Source organism: Podarcis tiliguerta (genome assembly GCF_965153285.1).
Source record: "Podarcis tiliguerta genome assembly, chromosome: 1".
Lineage (NCBI taxonomy): Eukaryota > Metazoa > Chordata > Lepidosauria > Squamata > Lacertidae > Podarcis > Podarcis tiliguerta.
In genome coordinates, this window is record NC_139534.1 from 78,301,301 (window position 1) to 78,327,424 (window position 26,124).

The 26,124-nt window shown below is 40.3% G+C and overlaps 1 protein-coding gene across 8 annotated transcripts in view; it reads right to left on the reverse strand.

Moving 5' to 3' along the window:
* Nucleotides 1-404: 404 nt before the first annotated feature.
* The window catches only part of SHANK2 (SH3 and multiple ankyrin repeat domains 2), a 339,067-nt gene continuing 313,347 nt past the window's right edge, over nucleotides 405-26,124 (reverse strand). For 7 of the 8 annotated variants that reach the window (XM_083408317.1, XM_083408314.1, XM_083408318.1 and 4 more), the window contains 3 exons: nucleotides 22,987-23,098; nucleotides 17,939-20,354; nucleotides 405-4,808 (listed from right to left, as the gene is read on the reverse strand). In XM_083408317.1, coding sequence (XP_083264443.1) covers nucleotides 4,235-4,808; nucleotides 17,939-20,354; nucleotides 22,987-23,098 — 3,102 coding nt within the window. In that variant the 3' untranslated portion in view covers nucleotides 405-4,234. The remainder of the gene's footprint in view (nucleotides 4,809-17,938; nucleotides 20,355-22,986; nucleotides 23,099-26,124) is intronic. The other variant, XM_083408319.1, reaches the window with a different exon arrangement.

The following is a 26,124-nucleotide window of genomic DNA, read 5'->3' on the forward strand; positions in this document are numbered from 1 at the left end:
CCTTGCGTCTCTTTCGTAAGGTGCCTTAAACAACATGGGGGCCTTTCATTAAACTATAATGATTTAACATCTGAAATGACAACTAATTGTCCTTTGGGAAGCTCAGAACACTGAAATCACTACAATCGGGGGGGGGGGGGGGAGATTGCTAAAACATCCATCAAACTCAAATCACCCTTACATAAACGTGTGTTCTCTCATATTTCTACAACACACATTTCTCATCTGAAATTCGGATTTGGAATCCACAATAATGATAAGTACTCAGATATCTTGTGGGAGCTAAATTAAAGGTAACTGGAACAGTTTTTTAAAAAAGAAATATTAAACAGCAAGTTTTGGCAACTCTTTTCAAAAACAAAAGATTCAGACTGTTCTTACTGTTTGTAATCAGAACCACAACCTTAGTGCAATATTATATTTATTTCTTACAGTAATTTTGGTTGCCATACAAGAGTAGTAAGGATTAGGGAAAGTGCAAGTTACAGGAGCTTGATTTTGTTGTCATCAATTTGAAATAAGAGGAATTAAAGCACAAAAATTACAGCAACAAAGATAACATGAACACAAGTTGTTACACAAACTATAGCGAGAAACATTACTATCTAGAAAATAAAATAAATGTAATGGAAAAATTATCAGTATTAGAGGCTCATACACAGAGTCATTGCCAGATCAACTGGGTAATGCTTGTTTGTAAAGGAACTCAGAATCAGAAAATCACTTTTATTAACTTAGGTACCACAAATAGTTAGCTTTTGTGATATGTAAATTCTGTAAATCAACAGTCACATATAGTCATTTTATAATATATGAATCAAAACTTAAAATGTTCCCAGACACCCAGGGAATAGAGTCTGTGCAGTTATACACAATTTACATCTTGTGTGATTTTGGTATTGTATACACAAATATTACAGAAACTAGGCATGTAAATGCAATTTATTTAAATTACAGTATATAAACAAAAGTTGTTCCTAAAACCTGGAATATCATTAACAAGATTATCTCTAACACCTTATTTTGCACCATCATAGTAGCAGGAGATTAGAAGGGCCATTTCTGCTCCCAACATTTTCAAAACTGATAAAAATGCTAGGAGGCAACTGTATCTGTTACTATTGCTTTCTGTGATAAAACCATCAAACAGTACTAAAGACTACTTCCTCTTGGCAAAGGTGTATTTTATTGATAAAAGCAGTTCCTTGTAGGCCCTATTACTCTTTCAATCGTAAGACACAATGTAAAAATAAACTATTTCATTAGCTCTTTGATGTTTAAATCTCTTTTCTACTAATTCTATTGTACCTACTATGTAAGTGCCTGAAAGAGATACGTATCTAAGAGACCCCTTTTAAGAAAGGGATTACCATCACTTGTAACTTCGGTGTACACCATCATAAGATATTCAACAGTAAAAGGGTATGATTAACAGCAGCTTAGAAATAATTCTCTCTATTTTCTTTTCCTACCATGTGTCCTGTTGCATTTCCTGGCACATATTGTAGAGGTAACACCAACTGTATTCAAAGAAGCAAAAAGGAGCATGGCATTCGTGGTTTATTTACTGAATTCTGCAATATCACCAAATGGAAGACAATGATGGCTGAATTATCATTTCCTTTTTTTACACCCCCACCACCACACAAAAAATATTTGATGGCTTTTCGTAGCCACTGAATATATGAATGTCATCCTCTACATAATCCATATAATTATGGAAATTTCAGGACTTTTGCATTTAAACTAGATTTTAATTATAAGGTTACTTGGAACTTTCAAATGCAAATAGGAACCTGTGAAGGATACAACAGATGTTAAGTCAAAAGACCAGTTTTTGCAGAAAGTGAAGTGGGGGGAGAAGAGAGAGATGAATATTAGTTTTCATAATTAACCACTGCATTGTTAATTGTAACCATGTTTGAAGAAACACTCATCTTCTGAAGAAGTTCTAGCAAAGATAGAAAATATAACACAGCTCTGCTGGTTCAGATGCATCCAAATGAGGTTGATTTAAAAAGGTCAAGACTTAATAATTATTCCACAGAAATAGTAGTAAACCACAAAAGTTTTATTTTATTTTTTTAAATTTCTAGCATTGAAGTGGCACAAAGGCTGCCCAGTAGACCAGCCACTTATATTCTTAAAATATTGTGCTTATAAACTATCTGTACAACTATTTAAACTTGCAGTAAAGAAAGATATTGAAATTGCTAAATTTTATGTACTAGTTCTAGACCTAATTAGACACTTCGTTGTGAGAAAATATAATTAGAGATAGGCTGGGACGTATTAAGGAAAGAATTTAGATGCCTTCCAAAAATATGAGGCCTTCTGAAAGTTAAGTAGTTTGATGACTGAGTAACCACATATGATTTAACCTTCTGTTATAGGCTGAAGTCTTCAGGAAGGCGGGAACCACAAAATTCATAATGTGTATTACTTACAGTGGGAGAGAGAATAAGCTGGGGGAATACTGCTAATCTCCATAGGCTACAAAATCTCTAAATATATATCCCACAATAAAGACTATCATTCTAAGTATGCATTCCAACCAATCCATAGCGATTTCATTGGTTTTCAACTCAATGTCAAATTCTCCTGCAATGCTGCTCTAGTTCATGCAACAATGCAGAAGTGAACTTTGGGATTTTTGATTTTCAGTCAAACTGAAGCCAAAGTCAAACTGAAGGTGTGCCAACTTTAGGCAGCTGACATGTCTTTGGCACCCTGAATATTTGTTGGAATGGGGTTGGGCCCTCTCAACGTTGAGTGGCTGGCTCCTCCACAGCACTCGGCCTCCTCCAGGTGTTGTGATGTCGTAGTGCACATTGCCTGTGACACGACATGTGTGTGCCATGCAAGACATCACACGTGTACAAAGCATGCCAGAACCCCTCAATCTGGTGGGCAACCTGGCGCCTCTGAACTGAAGCTAACTTGAATTTTCAGAAGTTGTTCCTTGCATCTATAATAGGTGCCCACCAGGTTTCTGGAAAAAACCTGCATCTTGCTTATAGTTTCAGTTTCTGCAGGCAATTGCGTTTAGATTTTCCTCTTCCTGGTGCCATAAATGACCCACATAAAGATACACTTCTGCATGTAAAAACAGGCTTTGTGCCACGTGGATTCAGCAAGAGCAGAAAGATGATCTTTTGAGATGGAAAATTCCACCCTATGCACAGTTGTGAACATAGCTTGTGCAAAGGTTTGTGCATTCACATGCAGAACTGTAGAAACAATATATATTGTTCTTTTATTTATACTTTGGATCATAGCAGTAATTGAGTCTATCGCCACACGTGATCACTTTGACACAGCAAAAGCAATCGGTGCATAAAAATACTTTTCTTTGCATGAACAGCTCATTCAGATCTGAATCTAACTGTGTGGGAGGGCAAAAATTAATGAAAGCTGTGTGACTAGTTACAAAGGATGACAAGAACTAAATTCATTAGAGATAAACCAAGGAATGTAATAAACAAGCCAAAAGGATGTCAGAAAGTTGTTTGTATGTTTTTTGAAATCTCTGCTTCTACAACCCCACGAATGTATTGATTTTTAATTAAAACCAGTAAATGAAAAAATGAAAAAATGTGAATGCTAGTATGTTGTATGTTAGTATGTTGTCTAACTGGCAGAAGTGAGAATCAAAACAGGAGGACCTACAGGAGCCATGGAACTGAGTGCAATGGGCATGTAGAATGATTGGGGTGGGGAGAGCAGAAATTGCAAAAAGAGCTGGACATAATCCTTTATTGTGAAAGGAGAAACACCAATATGTTTCAAACCAAAAAGAAACTGGCACAGTATTGTTCAGGCAGAAGGGCATTTCTGAAGGGCAGGAAAACAATTCATGAATACCAAAGGATGAATGTTATTCCCATGCCCCATAAATAAAAATACTGTAATAATTTTAGAAATTATTTCAGTAAGACCAGAGCTTACACACACACATATATATTTTTTTAAATTAGCATTTCCCCCCTTTCCTTATTCTCTCCCCTTTCTTCCTTCCTCTTTGAAATATATAGTCCCTTTAATAACGTACATTTACTTGGGGCTGCTCCCGGGCACCAAACTTACAATCTACACTCTTGCATATCAAAAACTATAGCAAACCAACTGATGCTTCAATTTAGTGGTACTCTTGGGGAGCCAAGGCATTTGGGGTGTTTCAGTACCAGCCCATCTCTATTTATAACAAAGGTATGTGAGGCAAGCGCAGCCATTCTTATCTGTCCAGTAGCTGTTTCAAGGCTCTTTCTATGTTCATTCTGTGACCAACTCTAGTCACTCCAAGGTCTATCAAGTCTTCCTTCTGAAGGTTTGGTAAGTGAGTGCCATCTATTTCATTATCCATAAAGGTCTCTTTATGTTCACCTAAGTTTAAACTCTCCAACCAATCTGCCACATCTGGCTTGGTCCACAGGTGGACAGGCTTAGTTGTAAAAGGCTTATTTGATATTGGCTGTTGCAAGATTGAGGGAGAAGGAGACCTGCTGCGCCCTGTGTTCAAAGCAAAGAGGTCCCCCGAAGGAGGCTGGCTGGGTAGGCTAAAAACATCAGAAAGTGTTGGAGAAGGAGATGCAACTGGAGCAGCAGCAGTCAGAGGAGCTGGCATGATGTCCTTACTTATTTCTGTTGGTGAAACCACTGGGCTTGGAGCATGTCTTGCTCCTGGTGTCCTACTATCATAGTCTGGGGATCTGCTCTGCAGTGTGATTGGCTGGCTAGTCCCAGGCCGGACAGTAAAAGTGATGGTTGAACTTCGAGTACCTGAGACAGTGCTCATGACTTCTGTGCCCCTGAAATAAACAAATAAAAATGAACAGGAAATATTCAGGCTCTCCACGTATTAAAAATACAAATCAGTTCATTGCTAACTTATGACACGATTACGTATTAATTATATATATAAATGCCAAAGAGATACCATACGACTTTATGAAAACAATAGTGGCAGAAAACTATGAGCAAGCTTTACAAATATTTTAAAAGTCAAAGACAATCTCAAATATGCTGCTAAAAATTAACTCTAGCCACTGAATCATTGCCCCAAAGAGCATTATGGTAGCAGAAGGCGTTTAAGTGTGGTGAATCTCACAAGACAGTTCCAAAACTGGACAAAACAACCAAGGATGATTTTCTGTGTCATTGTTCTAATTTGTTGCACAGATGATGCACTAAGGAAAGTACATCTAAGAGATCACAGCAGGGTACAGAAGAGGAGGCAGTTCCCAAGGTAAGTTATATGCTGAAACCAGTCTTGCTAAGCATAGGCCAGAATCCTAGAAGAACTCAGTTCTGATGCTTGGGAACTTTACCTTCAGGAGGCAGACCAGTGTGTTTTGAACTAGCTGAATGCTCTTAGTACAGTGACCTGGCTCACCAGGGGTAGTCCTACGCATTGGCAGAGCAAGCCAATTGGGTGCCTGGGGCGGCATGCGTGCGCTGCACCCAGGGGCAAAGCCAGCCGCCTACGGGACAGGGCGAGCCAGGGCAGGACACTCTGCGGGGCCTCCGAGGAATCTGCCTGCCTCCTCCCACTTAGCCGCCCTACAGCTGAGGGGAAGGCAGTGGGTGGACTGTTTGGGGCAGCACGGCGCCTGCGGGTTCCCAAGCCACCGTGTCATTCCCAGACGAGATGCGTGGCTCGGGGGTGCTGCAGGCCCCGCAGTGAGTGCCACTCGGCATTTTGTCGCCCCCCCCCTTAGTGTTGACACCCGGGGTGACCCGCCCCCAGGACACACCCCTTCCTCCGCCCATGATCCTATGTACAGTATATTAAGAGACCAGAGGTGGGGCAGATATTTGCATACCCACATAGTAAGTCAAATAAAAGAGAGCTGAAGTCTCAAAAAAATCCAGAGAAAATACATTTTGCACCCAGTGAATCAAATTTGGTGAACAGCTACTGCACTCAAAAACACGTTTTGAGAGAGTTTTATCTTGGAGATGGTCTTGCTGACATGCTTTGGTTCCTGACAAGTAACCCTAAGGTCTATGCTTAGGCAGGGTGGAAAGCAAGAGGGGTTTATCAATAGGTAACTAAAGGATGAAAGACACACATATGTATCAATTGCTCTGAAGATCTGCCTGCCTGTTTTAATGTTATGATCAGGGCTGGCTCTAGACACATCAAAGAAGCGTTTCACTTTAAAGCGCTGTAAATTTAAACAGGGAAAACAGGTAGAGAAAAATGGGACTCCACATCGCCATCTGGTGACACAATGTTAAATCGCACACACAACACATATAAATTGCTTTTTCTTTATCAGTCTAGCAGAGTTCTGGGACTAAGAGTAAATGAATGTGTATGGACTATAGATTTTTATTCATCCTTACTTTTGGCATTTCTGATGAATCCTGTTTTATTAATATACAAAATAATGCATTTTAATTTTTTTTAAGGCTAAAAATAAGGAAGAGCAGCCCCTGTTTTTATTTGTCAAAGCAAGATTCTATTACAGATCCAGCTCATCTGAAGGCTCTTTTTAACCTGGGGAAATCTGAAATCTGACTAACACTGCTAGTCTCCCACGTTCAAAGGAAGAAAATGATGAATGTGTCAAAATGTCTTGGGCCAGCCTTGGTCACAGTTTATCTCCCCCAGACAAACCATGTGTGGTAAACCATATAATTATTTGATAAAAGATCACACTTTGTCTGGAATGAGATAAAGTTTGGCTTAGCATTATGCAGGTCAATGGACGGAAACAAGTCTTGCCTGCCCCAGGTTTGCATGCTTCCCCCTTCCCTCTCTGGTGTGGTCATAAAAGGGAGTTCAGAAGTTCATTTGTGGCACAACCTACATAGTAGTAGTACAACTAATGTATGGGACATCAGAAATGTCAAATTCCTATACAGAGAAGCAGAAGGAGTGATTTAAAGTGCAGCATGGATGGGCTAGTATTAATAGCTCTCTGTATGGATAAAGGGAATCAAACAGCGAATCTTCCCAACATGGTAGTAAAGAATTAGCAAGAATACGAAAAAATGTTATTTGTAACTAAAGAAAAGGTTTTCTAAGGTCAGTATTCAATTTCTGCAGAAATCACTGTAAATTACAGTGGGTAAAAAAATAATTTAAAAATTACTGTGGATTCTAGAATGTTGATTGTTAGAGCTTGTCCACACTTCCAATTTCCCCATCACTTTCCCCTGGGAAAACCCATGGTTTAATGCTGAATTGGAACAAGTGGCAATTGGGCTTTCTGCAGATTGCCATGTGTTCCAATTTAGTAGTAAACCATTTGTTTTTCCAGGGCAAGAGAAAAACCTCTGGGCATAGCTGTCAATTTACAGATTTGAAAATAAGGGATCAGCAGCCAAAATAAGGGATTTTAGTCAACCAGCAGCCAAACAAAGCCTCAAGTGGTGGTTCCCACAACGCAGCAACCCAGCAAAGGGGATGCAGCAAGGAAACACACTGTCACCTCTCCGCTGGGAAGCGCTGAGCAAAGGTGAGTCCCCAGGCAACGCGGCCGATTTGATCGGCACAAAGCATGCAAGCTCCACCCCCCAGTCGTTCTTAGACTCCTTATTGGGTGAGCAATGCAGCCAAGCAACACAGTTGGAGCCTCCCTCCTCCCTGGCTGGCAGGGAGGGAGGGAGAAGAGCTGCTTCCTTTGAAACCCGGGAAATTTAAGGGACATCATCAATAAGGGACAGCAGCGGGACACGTTGCTGGGATAAGGGACTTTCCCGCCAAATAAGGGATGGTTGACAGCTATGCCTCTGGGACCTGTGCTTTCTAGGCATGGAACAAGCAGAATTGTGGACAAGCCTTCAATCTCTAACATCTTGTTTTACATTTTTAGCAGATTGTTATCTCAGAGAATAAAAAGACTAAGGAGATGGGTCAAAATGTGCACAGCACATGCAGGCTCCTTTCTTCCTTTCTGTGCATTGCTTCTGGCCTTATCACATACCAAACTGCATGTCTATAGTGACAACATGCCTTTGATGGCATGCTAACGAACAGGACAATGGGGTATGGGTTGGTTTGTACCACATTCTCTGGCACAAAGGAAAACATGTCTCAGACTTTAAAATGTACCCTGAGGAGACTTTGCCCATGAAGCTATTTAGGTGAATGGGAGGAAGAAGACAACTTGGAAGTATTTAATGCTGCACTTTCCACTGCCAAGTTGGAAACATCTGTTAAGTTTAAAAAGTAGCTTCTCTCTCTGACAGAAGTGCTGCAGGAAAAACGTCAAATACGAATCACCAGCGCTTACAATTCCCAGCATGTCTAAATAGTTTCTTTGAATTTGTGATAATTATTTTACAATCACAGTGAGAGAAACATTGGTCAAAGGTTATTGATTTGTAATTCAAACACAAAGGACCTGAAAATTTACCCAAAATAATGATTTATATTTAAAAAATTACATTAAATGACATCCAGACCAAAGCTGTGCATTTTATTTAACATAGAGCAGTCAGGGATTTAAAAAAATCTTTCAGAAATAAAAAATTACTAAATTGAGCTATTTAAAATATTGATTGTCAGAAACGGGGAAAGAGTTTCTTCTAGAAATATCAAACACATCCACATCCATAGCTGTGAGAAATAAAGTATCTGTTAGCAACTTTGGACTACACCCTTTTCCGTAAATTGTCAATAAGCGGTTATTAGACTAGAGACAATTCTTTCCAACTAAATTTACTTTTCTAATATGGCTTTTTATATTGTCAGGAATATATATATATGAAAAGCTGGCTCTATTAGGAATAAGCATACAGTGATATTTTGTTGCAAATATTCACTTCCTTTGATTCCTCTGATTGCAATACACATTATGTTGTCTTAGATTATTTCACAATATGTAATTACTGTGTCACATCACTGAATTTTCCCAGGAAAAGCAGTCTGTAGACATGAATTCCTATTAAGTTATTTTGAGCCATTTTAATAGGATTTAAATATAGTACTACATTTTAAACAAACGTTTACTAGCAGTAGGACTGGGCGATATATCAACATGCCCAAAACCAGTTTGAAATCCATATAGTGATATCAGTTTCATAATTTTTGACCTGGCAATGTATCGTGAATCACAATATGTGTGCGCGCGCATGCATGCTATGAAAAAATTACAGTATGGGAAAAACCATGAAGCCAGCCAATGTCTCTACATAGCTCCATCCTTGTTTCAGACATTGTGATATATCAGTATATTGCGATGTTTAGCTTGTGATATATCACAATGTTGAAAATCAGACATTGCCCAGCCCTAAATAGCAGAAAGCTTCAATATACAAGGTGGTTTTTTTCCTGCTACAAAGAACTACATGGACACAAGAGTCATTTATATGCCAAAATGTTGCCCAAACATCTTTTTAAGATGTACAATGTGATCCTATGTATGTTTACTCATAAGAAAGTTCTCATGAATTCAATGGAATTTGCTATTTAGCAAGTGAACTAAGGACCACAGGATGTAGAGCCAAACTGTACATGATGTTCATCTTTATTTTAATATGCATTTTAAATAATTCAAATAATAGCCACCTGGTGTGGGGCTTATAATGATCAAGATTGCAGCAGTCGGTGGGTGGGGAGAGTGAGAGATTAAATTATTATTTCCCTGCTGGAGTCATGACCAAAATAATACATTTGAAGCGGCTGTTTGCATTGGGAGGAAATCCTGAATTTGTGTTGAAGGTCTCTTCCCCCAACTTCTGCAATCAGTCCCCTTTCAAGTGGCTGTCATTTTGCAGCTCAAGCTGTCTTGCTCTGGCAAGCAACCTGGATGCCGAATTCTGCACGTGCTGAAGTTTCCAAACAGTCTTTAGTAACAGCCCTACGTATAATGCGTTGCAGTAATCTAACCTAGCGGTTACCAGAGCATAGACAACAGACGTTAGGCTATCCCTGTCCAGATAGCCACAAGCTGGGCCACAAGCTGAAGCTGATGGAAGGCACTCCACGCTACTGAGACCACCTGAGACCGCTCTTTCAGAGGGAGTGTAACCCCATCAAAAGCAGGAACTCTCCCATTCATCTGATCCAGGGACCATCCACTGACAGTGCCTCTGTCTTATCTGGATTGAGCCTCGGTTTATTGGCTCTCATCCAGTCCATAACTGAGGCAAGACATCAGTCCAGCACATCCACTGCCACACCTGCAGATGCAAAGGAGAAGTAGAGCTATGTGTCACCAGCACATTGCTGATGACATACTCCAAAACTCTGTATCTCCACTCAGGGGTTTCATGTAGATGTTAAACAGCACAGGGGATAAAATTGAACCCCAAGGAACTCTACACTGAAGATTCTACAGGACCAAAGAGCAAACCCTGGCATCACCCTCTGGAAATGACCATTCAAGTAAGACCAGAACCACCACAAAGCGGTGCCACACACCCCTAATTCAAACAACCACTCCAGAAGGTTTATAGTATCAAAAGCCACTGAGAAGTTAATAACTGACTGGTAAACATTTCTTTCCTGACAGAGATCATAATGTAGTTTCTGTGCCAAAGCTGGGCCTAAATGCTGCCTGAAATGGATCTAGAAAATCAGTTTCCTCCAAGAGTGCCTGGAACCCAGAACATCTCACAGAAGAAGCAGCTGCAGTGTAGGCTTCTGAGTTCTGGCAAGATTTTGGTGGAAGCCGGTTGCTACCACTTCTCTGGGAGGGGAACCTGGAAGTCAACGCTACAGACATGTAACCTGGTAAGCCATGCAACCCCAGCTTTGGTGGGAGGTGGAGAGGTGGAGTCAGCAGATGCCACCAGTAACACAAATTCCAATCTATGTATCTCTTAAAGGAATAGCAGTTCCATTACAACCTGATAGTCTTCAACCCAGCATAATCTCCAGCCCTCCAGAAGTGACACTCGGACTTCTGTCTTGCCACTATTGTTCCTAGGCCCAATCTGAAGTTTTCATTGGCTCTTGTTTTCTTAAACTCCCATCCCTTCCCCACCCATCGTTTCCTCAGACCTCTGCTCTTTAATGCACTGCCTACTTTGTCCCACTGCTTTAGCCAATCTGCTGCATGTGCAGATTCTCCACAACATTAACCTCTCTTTCCCCATAGACCTTCTAGTCCTTAAGCATTATGCAATTTCTTCAGAGGTCCTCCTTACCTCAGGAAATATTCTGACAACACTGTTTCCTTGGCAGTTGGGAAAGTGCATGAGTTTGCACCAGCTCAGCCAACAAATACCAGAGGCTTCTCTATCATCATAATTATGTGCGATACAATTATAGACTAGAAGAAATGGCTGCCTAGAAAATCTCAATATGTGAAATACAGTCACCTGCACTGCTTATTGATACTTGTTGCCAGTTCACAACGCTACACTAACTGGCAGAATTTTCTTGGTGTATCTAGATTCTAGATAAGTCTTTGCCAACCTGCCCATGCTGGCTGGGGCTCATGGGAGTTGTAGTCCAAAACATATGGAAGGCACCAGTTTGATGAAGGCTGTTATAGACCTAACAGCTACTTTGTTACCCTACATTTTTCTTAACTAGCCTACTTAGCTCTCCTTCTACAGCATATGTCAGGAGTGACATAAGCTATGTGAAGTTTCTTCAGAGACCACTTTTGCCACAGTTCTGTCATCTTTGCACCTTACCTCATTCTTCGCTTACTTTACTTTCAAGATTGTCCTCCTCAGAGCCTTCCTTCGGATTCCTTGCCTCTAAATTTTCTGTCCATTAACTTCTCTACAACCCAGGACCTATTTTCAGTCCTAAGTCTGCCCCTGTGCAACTTCTTACTCCCAACCAAACTGACACTCTCCCTTTCCCTCAGCAACCTGAACAATAACTTAATCGTTCGTGCCAATAGTTCATGCCACCATACTAGGCAGTGGAGGTTGGTCCATTGGGGTTAATGGGCATTGCCCATCAACCTCATTCTGCTCTCAGCCACTCACACCTGTTTGACGTTCAACTTTTAACCAGTTAGGGGATGGCTCTGCCAATCACTGGCTCTGTCTCTATCTACTGTTGGTCACCTGGCCTTCTGCCCCATCATTCCCAATGGGCACCAGTCATCACTGACACTAGGTAAGTGGCTTTACTAGTACAATGCAATATAAATTAAGCATTTGACTGTGTCATTGATTTCAACAAGGCTTAGACATGGCTGAATTTTATCCTTTGGCTCAATTCCTCATATTTTTATTTATTTATTTTTTAACTACACACTAACTAGAGTTAAAAAAAATTTAAATTAAAATATGAGGAATTGAGCCAAAGGATAAAATTCAGCCATGTCTAAGCCTTGTTGAAATCAATGAGTTGGAGTTGTTGGAGGCAAATTTTCCCTGGCGGCAGATGACAGAACCACAAGACTGGTGTAAAACACTCAAACAAGAGTTTTATTATGGCTATACAAACACAAAGCATGTGGGTGTTCTCTTTCTGCAGGCAGTTGCAAACTGCAACTTCTTCTCTTTATACACGCCACCAGCTGTGCCTAATGAGCCTGGTAAACCACACCCAGAACTCATAGAAAACGTCCTTAAAGTTACCTGCACCCTTTCCCTGTTTCTTGACGAATGATACCTAACAGGAGTACTATCTGGTGAAAGTTATGTAAGAAAGGGTCTAATGTTGAAGACCTATGGTGAATTTTAAAGAATGGCTACCACTTCTGGATAGGAGAAATATCTAATCCAAACTATGAATGAAAAACGAACAAAAAGTAACTAATGTGAACCAATGCATGGATTAAAAAAAGAAACAAACCCCAAATAAACCCCCTTTGGTCGTCACTTACTTCATGGCACTTCAGAATGCCCCTCTTCTGTTAACGGCAGTCATGAGAGCAAATAAAATGACAAAATGGAATGACTGAGACACTGTAGAGTTACAAAGCAAAAGCATCTGCAAAATTGGCCGACAAACAGTTAACAAGATGAAGTGAAAGTAAAGGATGTAACAAAGTTCAGCTTTAAAAAAAACACCTCTCTGATTGTTGGGTTATTTATTAAACTCTAAGGTTATGAAGTTCAAAGGGGACCAATTCAACATCTGCCAATGCATATACTCATCTTCTTGATTTACTTTTCACTTACCTGTCTGGGGCAAAATTGTGTTGACAATGAAACATTTACAACTCAGTATATTAATGCATGGCAATGAAACACTTGAATACCTCCTGGATTCAGGAAGGACTGAGGACACATAGTAAAAAATATCACTAGCGTACAAAAGAGTGTCAGAAGAACAGAATCTTCCCTGAATAAGATATTAAGTCAACAGTTTCAGGCTGGCAACCCTGCAACTATGGTTAAATCTCAGTAACACGACCGTTAGACCAGTAACATCATTATGGATTAGAATAAACCTCCAGGATAACAGATGCTGGTTCCAGCCTAAACTGTTGAAGATGCTTTCCACCCCTTTCTTTCTCTCTTCAGTTACCTCCTTTACTCTATTGATACAGTAATCATTCAGTGGATACTTGATCATTCTGTTTTAATACAACTGTTTGGTTCAGAGGTAGATTAACCTGCTTATTTACTTGCTAATGTATTTACCTGCGTATTTATGAATGGGTGGTGGTGGTAGGGAGTACAGAGTTTATAATAAAAGCTGGGGAGCTCAAACAGCTGCTCTCTGATAATCAACAGGCTTTTGCAAGGTCTTTATAATTTGCTTTTTGTATGATTAATTTAACAAAGATTATGTGGCAAGGACACCCAATTTCTTCCCATAAACAGCTTAAAGCAAGATGGGAGTACAAAGAACAAAAACTAAACCATCTGCTCAGGGACTGATTTTTTTATGCTTGTCATTTACAGATTGAATTCAGCTAAGGACTTAATTCTTTTATTTTGGCAATTTTACTATGCACTTGGTTTTGATGGCATAATTTCAACACACACACACACACACACACACACACACACACACGTCTTTGAAATTCATAGTAGTTGAAATATATTTTCCTCCAAAGGGTGGAAAACTTGTTTGGAAACATGCAAACTTTTAAGACTGGTATAGAGGTAGGCTGGTTATATCTTTTCAAGTGTGTGTGTGTGTGTGTGGGAGGGAGGGAAGAAGAGCACTCTTAATTTTGCCCTTTATACACTTGCCTGGAGCAAGAAGCAATTGCTGAATGTGTGAATTGCTGGGTGTGTGTTTGTGTGCATGTAAATTAGTGAGAGCACTCTCCAAAAGCAATTTTCAAGGCTTTGTACACTCTCAGAAAACCACTGTTCTACCACAGCTGGTGGTGCCTTCTAATGCACACATGTATGGGTGTAGCCAGGACTTTTTTTTGGGGGGGGTGCAGAACCGATGTGATTGGCCAGCTAGTTAAGTAATTCTGCTGCTTTACTGCCCGCCTTGACTATGCCCATGCCTAAATCAATACAATAAATCGTGGTTTCAGGTGTTTTTGTGAAAAGAAAAGAAAAAAAGCTCAACAACATTCAGGGTGTCCTGGTTTTTATTTCTTGAAATATGACATCAAAGTCAATAAGGAAAAAACCCTTCCATTGTTCAAATATCAGTATATGGAAGTATATAGATTTTTATCTGTAGCACTTACAAACTATAGCAATGCGGAAAAATAAACAGTTTTCAGGGAAATCTGTATCCAAATGATACTACAAGATAAGCTTGTAAAATTGACAATGACATAGTCAATATAGAGTGACATCCTTTTTCTTTAAACTACCTTAATTACGTCTAGTTTAATTCATATGTTTTAGCTATGTTATATTTGTTATACCCCATTAGGGAAATCTGATTAAAAGGTGAGTGTACTGGCACCATAGGAAAGACTCACACTGATACAATTACTGTGAAGTACCTTAACATTTAAGCTAGTTTATAATTGGGACTTCCACTGCCAGCTGAGTGGACAAATTTTTAATAAGTATGCAGCACAGGAAGAAATTACCTTAATTTGCTTATTAAAATTAAATGAATCTTCATACTAAACTGAAAGTTGTAAAGTTAATCAACACTCCAGTATACTGTTAGGATTGCTACATTTCCTTACTGAAAGCCACAAATGTCATGGCAAATTTGGCTGCCAACTCTACATACGCTTTCCAATATCATAATTTCCAAATACTGCTAACACACACTGAAGACACACAAACCATACTGTTCACATCTCTACAACAAGCAGAAAGCTAGCCGACATTTTGATTATTACTTAAACTTCATGATTTAGCAAGCTCTTATGGATATGACTCTCCATGCCTTTGGATTTTTCTCACTCTGTGACCTAAGCCAAGAACAGAAAGAGTAAATCCTGTGGTGTTTTAGCTCCCTCCATTGAAACTAATGGAAACCATTGTTTTTTTTGGAATTCCATGTGCACCTCTGAGTGTCAACAGTCCCCTGGAACAGGGAGAGCATTGTAATTTATAGAGTAACAGAAACTTAGCAGTACTTTTGATATTACAAGTTTGGTTCCGATTCGGCCTTTTCTGAACAGAAGGGCTCCTTCCATATATGGAAAGGATCGAGATCCAGAGAAGATTTCTACTGGAACTGGAAGAAATGGCTGAGACCCCACTTCTTCCCATAGCCACAACACTGTTCTGGAAGGTCCACAAATCTTCTGGAGCATATTTTCAAGGGGAAGGGGGAAATTAGTAAAAAAAATGTGTCCTTCCTACACCTAAAAGTTATGTTTTATAAAAAGGCAGGAGTGAAATAAATAAAATAAATACTTTACAGAGAGTACACCTTATGAACCCTTTGCCTATTCACTGGTAAATCAGATTGCTAAATGAAAGGGAAGAACAAATAAGAACTGCTAGATTCACTAACAGGAGTTTAATTTTTAGGTATCCATTTGTGGTTTAGATGTTCACTTCACTTAATACATTGGAGAAGCAGCACAGCACCCCCCCCCCCTCTTTTCAACCCCTAAAGTAACATGATATGGAAGCTCCACATAGAAATTTCATCACTGCCCAACTGGTATGTCATCCCTAGTTTGAGTGAGAACTGACACAAGAATTGAGTGTCTGTGCACATAGGATCCCTGTGGATCATTTGAATTATACAATAAGATGTATGGTAATGGGCAGAGGGACTCATGACAATTCTCTACCACAGGCATGTCCAACTTTCAAGAGACTGAGATCTACTCTTACTGAAAAAAAAAAAAAAGGCAGTGATCTACCAAAGTTGTTGAGCTTTCTTTTTTTGGGGGGGGGGGGTTTCCACGATCAACCGCGATCGACCACAGACCCCACGCACTCTACCAGTAGATCGTGATCTACCTGTTGGACACCCCTGCTCTACCACATAAAACCTGTCCCCATGTAGCTGAAGCTTGAACTTTGCTAGGAAACAGGTCCTGGTAATAATAATAATATTTTTTTATTTGTATCTTACCCTCCCCGGCCAAAGCCGGGCTCAGAGCGGCTAACAACAGGTAAAAATAGGCACATTCAACAACAGGTAAAAAATGGTACATTCAGAGTTTGGGGTTTCTTACACCACTCTACTGTTCCGCTACCATGGGTCGCCACCTTCAGTTGAAAGTCCTAGAACCTATCACAGCAAGTGCAACAAATCCAGCCAAAGGCTCCATAAATTTCACAATATTGAGTTTAAAAATATGTCTGTCAAATGCAATCTTTCAGTGGTACTGGCTGTAAGGCAGGTGGTTGAAGATGGGATGCAAAAGCTGACCCTCACCATATACTACCACCATGGAGAACATTTTTGTTAAAAAAGTTTTTAAAAAGTAATGTATTATTCACCATGGCAATTGTATGCTCTGATGAAGAGGAGAGGATGACAGAACTCTCACATTTTTAATAGCTGTGTAGAAAACGAAATTTTGGAAAGTGCAGCTGCTTTCACCCCTGCATGATAAGATGCACACGACAAAATTCCACAATTGAAAGAGGTGCAAGAGCCCTTCTATCCTTTGTCTCTGGCCACCCTCGAAAAGACTAAAGGACAGGCTTTGGGACTACTCTTCTTCCAACAATTAACACCAAACAGCTCAAACAACGAATTATTAATGTACGTTGATCGCTTTACTGGAACAACTGAATGTGGACAGTGTGAGAACTAGATGCTAGACCAAATGCGCCACTGGCATGATCCAGCAGGAAACTTGATTTTAAAAAATGAAACCAGAATATGGTCCATTAGTGCATCTCCTTGATTGCATGTGCTGAAGTCCATGCAATAAAATAAATATTTTTGAGATTAAATGTGTCACTTTTGGTTTTTTCTAAAGTTGCATTGGAATATTTGTTATCAAATAAAGGACAGATTTTTATTTCATTTACTAAAAAAGCATAGAGAGATTCTGGCTGGGATTCAAAGGTGTGAGCAGAAAACACTTCTACATTTGCATGTGGGACTGCTGATTTCTCTCTTTCCTTGCACCTCCAACTGGATTCTCAGGAGTGCTTTGTTGGAGGTTGTAATGGATTGCAGCAGGGAGACGAAAACCTTGGCAAATACATGCAGCGCCACATGTAGCCCTCTGCATTGTAAACTAAACATATGTATCATGCAAAATAAAACACACAAAACTACTCAACACATTCTAAATAAGACAGCTACTACTGAAGCAATATCAACGTGAAATTAAATCAGAACTATAACCAGTCAGCTGTCACTTAGAGCCACTTTGAAACCTTTTCATTAAATGTGGAGAAGTTAGGGGTAAACCATAAAACACATAACTAGGGTTTCTAGAAAGGAGAGGTGAAATTGATTCTAGCAGCATAGTAAAAGATAGCATATTTCAATACGTGTTAATATCATAAACAAAGAAGGGCAAAGGTGAAAAATGATAATAGCAATTAATGTATTTTGTAGATTTTTAAGAGCATCAAAAATTAATACTGGAGCATTAATACCATGAATTTTAAACATAAGATTAAAAGGTATTTAAGACATTATTAATGAAAACAAAGGCAATTTAAACTTATGGACACTATAGACAAAAAATAATTTAGTTGCATTTACCTTGTACTAAGACTTGCTGTTTTTATTCCTGGAGGTGACTCCAATCCTTCCCCTGGCTTTGATGATTTCTCTCTGTTCATTTGCTGCAGTATTGAGTTCAATTCACTAATGACATTAGCCTTTGGGCCTGAGAGAACTGGGCTTTTAACCTCCGTTACATCACCCCATAGCTTAGAGGTCCTTTGCTGTACAACTTTAGCCATACCAGGCTGTGCGCTGATAGGAGGTGGGGGTGGGGCAGGTGGAGGAATAACAAAACTATCTACAGTTTCTTCAATTAGCGCATCCTTGTAAAGTGCATTGCTTTTGTTGATTATGGGCTTCATTTTTGGCTTAGGAGGTACTGGGGGTTTGTCCACCAGAAATGTTTGCCCATCTGCATAGACTGTACAAGTATCCAAGTTCTCACCACCTTCAGAGGATAAGGTAGAGATGCTGGACACAGTTGAGATAGTGCTGGTTGTCTCTAGGTGATGGTCACTACTGCTTCGACTGTCCACCTCTTCAATCCCAGAGTCAGTGACGTTATCAAAATTTTCAGGCGGTGGTAAAAATGAGGCAGGCAAACAGTTTGAAAGACCCACTGGTTTCTTACTGTCTATTGAATTTGAGGGTTGAGTAGGATTGAATGAAGCAGGCGGAGTTCCATTTTTTCTGTGTTTGAGCAAGTCTGTTAGTGCAGAGCCTGGGACAGAATGGTCATCAGGGATATCAAAACTGTTAGCAAATTCTAAAGGCGGTGGTAATGGCTCAGTAAAGATGAAATCTTCATCAAGATCAACAGATGCTAAAGGGGGTGGAGGGATACGGAACGGTAAAATGATTGGATCATCAACGGAGCCAACTGCTACAATAGTTTTGCAGGGAGATGCAGGTAGCTCAGGCATGTCAGCTTCATCTAGTCCACTTTCTGCTGTTTCTGTACTTTCCTGCGCCTCTGGTGGAGGCTTTTCAGTATCCACATCTGTCTCGGCACTTTCCTCTTCCTTTTCATCAGGGGTCTCATTGGACTGTGCTGTATCTACCGTATGAACCATGAGCAAACCAGCGGACTTCTGCTGTGAGGTATCCACAATATTGATCAGCATGTTCTTCTTTTCTTCAGGCCTCCTCTCTTTCCCCGTATCTGTCTCATATTTGTTCTCCGTCTCCTGCCGCCTTAGTGGACCACGCGTATTTTGCCTAGCAATTGTAGCTGTCACTGGAAATGTAGTTTCGATGTTGGACCTCATCTTTGTATCTATATAAAGGGGTTTATTAAGGTCTGCTTTGCCAGATTCTCCTTTCCCTGGAATTTGCTGGGTTTGTTCCTTCATGGCTCTATCTCTGGCAGAAAGGGCAAGGGCTAAAGGTGAATTTGGATCCAGTAATTTCCCTGTGAGTGGATGAACATAGTTATCCAAACTGGACATACCAGCATTCTGAGTTGCCAACACATTATTTTCTGAACCCATGGATGTTGGGGTTGAAGGGTTTGGTGTCCTTGCATCACTTTGATTACTTGATTCACTGCTATTAAAAATATTTTCAGGCTCTCTAGGTGCTGGGACAGGAGATGGTGATACAAGTTGCCTAAAGTTGTCTTCATTACCAAACATTCCCTCATCACTAAACTTAGACTGTCTCAAACGTGGCATTGGAGGCGATAGCCCAACATCCTCATCTCCCAAATCTGTGGAAAGGAAAGCTGGAGAGTTACGCCTGGCTTCTAATCTTTTCTCCCTATCCCTCACTGCCCCTGCAATGGCTGCTGCAAATGGACTACTGACAGTCAAGTTATCTTCAGGTCTGAGCTGTCCTGGTTGCTCTGAAGACTGTGGGTCAATTTCCATGCTGCTTCCTTGACTACTTTTCCCACTACTGCTGGTAGATGGCTCTTTAACAATGATAGTTGGAATTGGAATAGAGCAGGTTTTTTCTGGACTATCCTCAACATTAGATTGTTTCACTAGCATTCCCTTCCGTCTTGCTGGCTTGGCTGGGACATACACTGCTTTGCTTGCTATTTTTCCAACTTCAGAGTATGGGTTCTCCGGCATCTGACCTCTCTTGTTTCTGAAGCTTGCCTGAGTTGAGGCATTTCTGCTATATAAGTCCTCAGAATCTAGAGAATAACGGTCCATCTCTCTCCGGTAATATATCCCTTTGTCCCTTATCACCGTTCCCATATTTTCAGATCTACCTGAAATAGCTAACTTTGCACCTGAATTCTGATTAAATGCAGGCTTAATTGTCCCATATATTCTAGACACTGGAGATTTGGGGGAGTTGTAAAGAGAAGGAGATGGAGGTGGTGGTGATGGAGGTAAAGACTGTGGAGGAGGAGGGATATCTTCAGAGGTGTCTGGCATGGATAGACTTCTGGTAAATTTTAGCATGGGAGGAGCCAAAAATTGCCGTTCTTCCTCTGTTATCCCTTTAAAAAAATCACAAGCTACAATTTTTAAATTGCTCTTGAATTTTAATTATCATCCATTGTCACCAAAGACATAGTAAACCAGGTACAGAAAATACTGTATTATATATTACTATGCATGGTTTGGTTTTAGAATATGTCTGCGACTAGATCTTCAGTTTACATTTTGGCTTGCCTCAGTGTCCCTATGCTGATCTTCCAGCATTTTCTTACATACATGTGCACAGAGAATTGTGCATCCCTAAAGTAATGTTTTTTTATGAACTGTGCATAAAAGGAAGTTGTCAGCCAAAAGCTGTGAAAGACTGGAAGAAGAAAGGAACGGAAAGCTTAAAAATAAATAAATGTATGCATGTCGGCATTTGTGAATAGGTGGCCATGCATGAAACATGATAAAACAATGTTTCTACATGGGTAAAGAGAGTGGATAGAGAGGCATTGTGAAACAACCTTCCAAACAAACGTATGTAACTTTGGAGTGAGATTGCTACCTGTTGTATGAGGTGCTAGATTTCATGCTGGAAAGCTAGACGTGAAGCACTAACCAGGGCAGGTCACAGCATGAGGCAATGGCTTCACATGCTACTTGTGGTACTTCCTGGTACAGACAGAGCAAAGAGATGCTCTCCGTACACAGACAGTCTCTGAAGTAATAATATAGCTGGCTTGCTGGTTTGTGTTCAGGATGAAACAACAGCAGCAAAAGGGTCTATCTAAGCTATGGGCTGATTGCTCTTCCTTGTAATAGCTGATAATATACATTTCTTTCACTGTATTTCCCGTAACTATTTTTATGTAGAGAGTTGCAAAGAATAACTTCATTATTTCACCAGGGAACAGAATATCCCTTCAAACATAAAGGAGAAGAAAGGACAAGAAAAACGTTGCCTCTCAGCTTTAACTCCCATATTGCAACCTGCTCTAATTAAAGTCTGGTGTTAAATGTATCTTTTCGGTTTTTGCTTGCCATTGCTATTACAGCAAGAATAGCAATTGAAATTGTGGGGAATAAGACCTTTGACTAAGTTTCCAATATGACTAAAACAACATCATTTTGCAGAAAAATACATTTCCATAAAGCATATGTTGACTCTGTTTAACTTCCTCATTGTACAACCAAATACTTCTACAGCAAAATGGACCAATTAATATATATTTTCCTAAAGCTTTCTGTCATTATTTTGAACAAAAATACCATCTTATCACATACACACAGATTATAAAAACACAATTTTAGCAAAGAAGAATGATTTCATTTAAAACTAACCTCTGAGTAACTTTTACCAATATAGTCTTTTAAAAAATTCTTTTTGTAGTATGAATTTGGCATTGTGATATAAACAAAATTCTACACATGGAAATCAGAATGCTAAAACATTTTCAAATGTGCAAAAGTAGATGCTTTTGATTCAATAAACATAAAATTTAAATGTGTATTAAATTTGCTTTGTATTTTACCATACTTTATAGAGATTGTCTGCTGTTGGTTACTTCGTTACTTATTAATTTTGTAATTTATAAATGCATTTTGTATGCTAAGAAATTCTGATATTAAGCAGTAAATAAATATTTGAAATAAACAAGCTAAAAAGCAATGAATTGCCTAAGAAATTGTATATTTCAGAGAGCACAAATTCCAGTTGTAATATTCAGTCAATGTTACTGCCAGACACTGGCCTCAGTGGCATTGCAATGGGGGGGGGGTGCACTCCTGGTGCCACATCTCCAGGGGTGACAAGGCGGCACCCCAACGCTGTGGCGTGAGCAGCCATCACGCTGCCACAGCCGCGAACACAAGCACGCCATGTAGCGGTTTGCTGGCGGTGTGGTGCCCGGATCCTCTGCTCACGGCTGCAGCTGCATGTAGAGGATCCTCCGTTCACGGCTGCAGCCGCAAGCGGAGGATCCCGGGACCCTGCCACCAGCAAACCGCTATGTAGCGCTCTTGTGCGGCATTGCTATGTACGGCGCATGCGTCGTATGTTGTGAAGCTGCACATGTGTGCTACGTAGCGACGCCCGCCCCTGGGTGCACATCATATTTGCCGCTCCGAGTGCCTGAGTGGCTTCCTCCGCCACTGACTGGCCTGGTTCACATGTCACATGATATCTTAGTTACAGGTAGCTATGGTTTAATGTGAATGTGCTGCTGCATGCTTCTAAAAAGCAGAGGTGCTTTGCTCTTCCGCTGCTCCTGCTGTGCTTCCGGGAAACAAGCCATGGTCTGGTATGTCATGTTGTCTAAACCTGGACTCATAATTTGTTTTCCCCAAGCAAAGCCTAAGCGGTAAGCCAATAACAAACCTTGGCTTCTGCTCATGGTTTATTTGGATAAAAATAAACCATGAACTTGAGAGAAGCAAAACCACAACTTGTTTCAGCAGCAGCAGGAGCAGAGGGGGAGGAGCAAAATACCTGCCATTTCTCAAACATGCATCTGCATGCTACTCTCTCACATTAAAGTACAGCTTATTTTATGGTCCAATATGACATGTGAATGGGCCAGTTTGTTCTCACGCAATGGCTATTTGATCAAGACTCAAAATCAACCCATGAACAAATGCATTTGAAGCAAACACTGTAAGCAATTGTTGAAAATAATGAAACGTCGCTTGTAGAAAGTTTCATTTTACCTATTGATTTTTGTCTTCTCACGGTACCTCGTGGTACACCCAGAAACGGGCCTTGGGAACTCCCAGGGACTGTTGGTGGCATCACAGCAATCCCTTGTCTCTCATACATAGACTACAAAAAACAAAAAGAAAAAATAATTGTACCTGAAGCCATAATTTAATGTTCTGTTTCATTCTCACATATAAGCCTAATTTACACAATACCTTGGGCAGTATGGTTCCATGTCTTCATTGTCACTTTCATGTCATTCTATCATCTGTCTGTCTGTCTGTCTGTCTGTCTATCTCTATCTTTATCTCTATTTCTATCTCTATTCCTGACCATGTCAGGAGGGACAGATTGCATACTGGTGATTGGGGCAAATGTGAATAGTGTGGTTAGTAATGATGTAATTTGGCCTAGGCAGATGAATTATATGTTACTGGTGCAGAACGGTAACATTTACAGCAGGTAGTGGCAAAATACATGCTACAATTCAAAGAAACATGTCAACTTGGCCATAGCTTTGATATTCACTTCAAATAGTAAGTGACAATTTGGGAAAAAATACATTATACTCTACACAATTTGACCATTATTTTGAGACATCCAAAATATTTGTTTCTTTGGATATTTGGGAAATTGGGCAGATTATTTCTATATTACACAGGAAAACGGCAACACAAAAAGGAAGGTTTGATAAACTAGTGAACTATGAGCTTTTGCTATGGAAGGCTTTATATTTGTACTCAGCTGGCAAAAGAGAAGGCCATTTCTATGGATCACAAGTTTATTTCTTACAACTGATCTTCTTCCAGAACTGTCCATACCTGTCTGCCACATATGATGGCTCACAAAACCTTTCATAGTGGCATCAGGTGTTGCAAGAGGCCCTCCCTCAGTCACTTGCAGTAGCAAAGTTAAACATAGGTAGGGGAAGGATCTATTCAGAACCGGACAGCTGGGATGAAGGAAAACTTGGCTAATGGTACCAAATGGATTTGTGGACTACAGTTGAACAGACATCCCCTTTGAAGAAAAGCACTTATAGGAAAGGATTGTTATCTTCTTCAAATGGTGGTATGTGCTACCGTACACATAGGTGACCAGAATATTGCAAAGTAAGAACTGAGAGTAGAAGCCATTAATGTAGAGCAGGTAAGGCACCATTCAAAACCCTGACTTGTGTCTGACATCAATTATTAGATAATTATCCTGCACACCTCTCCTAAACATCTCAAGGTAGGAAAAGGAATATAAACAAGTAAGCCATAACATGCTATCCAGAAATCAACAGGTCTACAGCCACAATGCGCTAGTATTCAGCTCTGGTATGAACAATCTCCCCCCCACCCGGAAGAAACAGAAGTATATTGTTAAGTCCCCGTGACGCCTTGATATACATGGTTCCTTAAGGAAAAGGTATGGGAATTGAGGTCATATCCACAGAGGACTGGCCAGGTGGTACAAACTGGTGGACAAGAGTAGAGCAAAAGACTGCAGAATCTGTCCCTCCAAGGGTCTCTTCTTATACTAGGCCTGCATGACAGTTTCTTGTCTGCACCTTGGTATATGCCACTTGTGTTGACATCAAGCAAAGAGTCGGAGCTCCCGGGACTAAGGAAGTTTAGCAGTGCACCCAAGTATAAGCAGGAAAAGGAAACACTCTACAATACAATACAATCACATTTATTCAAAAACCACAGAACAGAACTAGAAACTTGTTTTCCTTGTTCTTTTACAGGGAGTAATAAAGAGATAACAACCTAAGGTATACTGTGAAAGGATAACGTCTTCTATTAGAAGACCTCACTAGTCTTCTCAGGTGACCTCAACAGTCCACAACACATTGACCTCAATCTTCTTTCTCTTCCTCCCCCACAACAAACACTGTGAGGTGAGTGAGGCTGAGAGATTTCAGAGAAGTGTGACTAGTCGAAGGTCACCCAGCAGCTGCATGTGGAGGAGAGGAGACGCGAACCTGGTTCACCAGATTACGAGTCCACCGATCTTAACCACTACACTATACTGTTTTTTATACAGTCATACCTCGGGTTACAGACGCTTTGGGTTGCGCAATTTCAGGTTACCGGAATGGGTTACTTCCGGGTTTCAGTGCTTGCCTAAGTGCTAAATCACGCTTTGCGCATGCGCAGAAGCGCTGAATTGCGACCTGCGTGTACACAGACACGGTGCTGCGGGTTGCGAACGTGCTTCCTGCACGGATAACATTCGCAACCCGAGCGTCTACTGTATGTGATTGGGTCTCACGTTTTTGGCTGTACTGGTGTACCTCCGGTTATGAACATAATTTGTTCCGGATGTCTGTTCTTAACCCAAAACCGTTCTTATCCTGAGGCGCACTTTCGCTTATGGGGCCTCCTGCAGCCGCTGCGTGACTTCCACTCGTATCCCGGGGCAAAGTTTGCTACCAGAAGCACCTACTTCCGGGTACCGGAGCTCATAACCCAAAGTGTTCGTAAGGAGGACGGTACGTAACCCAAGGTAACACTGTATTGTTATTTGGAGTGAGACAAAACATGAGCCATGGTCACATACAATACTACAGATACCTTCAGAAAAGTATTGAATGCAGCACACCAACAGCTAACTAACAGGCAATTTGTAAGACCAATTTTGTGTGCAAGTATGTGAGAAAACTATGCACATAGCTAGATATTTCTTTTGTTTCCACTGCAGTGGCTCACACTCCTGAATTTCTCTCTCTCTCTCTCTCTCTCTCTCTCTCTCTCTCTCTCTTTCTCTCTCTCTCTCTCTCACACACACACGCCGAGCTTTACTTAAAAATTCACTTTTTTTTTTTCATTTTAATGATGGATTTGGGACTGTCCTCCAGTCCAGAACCTAGACTCAATTCTTTTCTTTAAAAACAAAACAAAATACACAAATAAAAGCAGCAGATGTATCATAATCTATTTTCCTCCTGAAAGAAGAATACAGCACATCTGAAGAAAGCCCGTCTCCACTCCCCAACTCCCCCCCCCAAGTAAAAAATGCTTCATAGAGGAAGTAGATGCTAAACAGCTGGAATTTTACGCAAGAAGGAACAAGAGCACTGAATAACATAAATAATTTTATAAGGCATAAGTAGTGCATAGAGAATAAAAGTGAAAATGATTATTTTGCAAATGAACAGT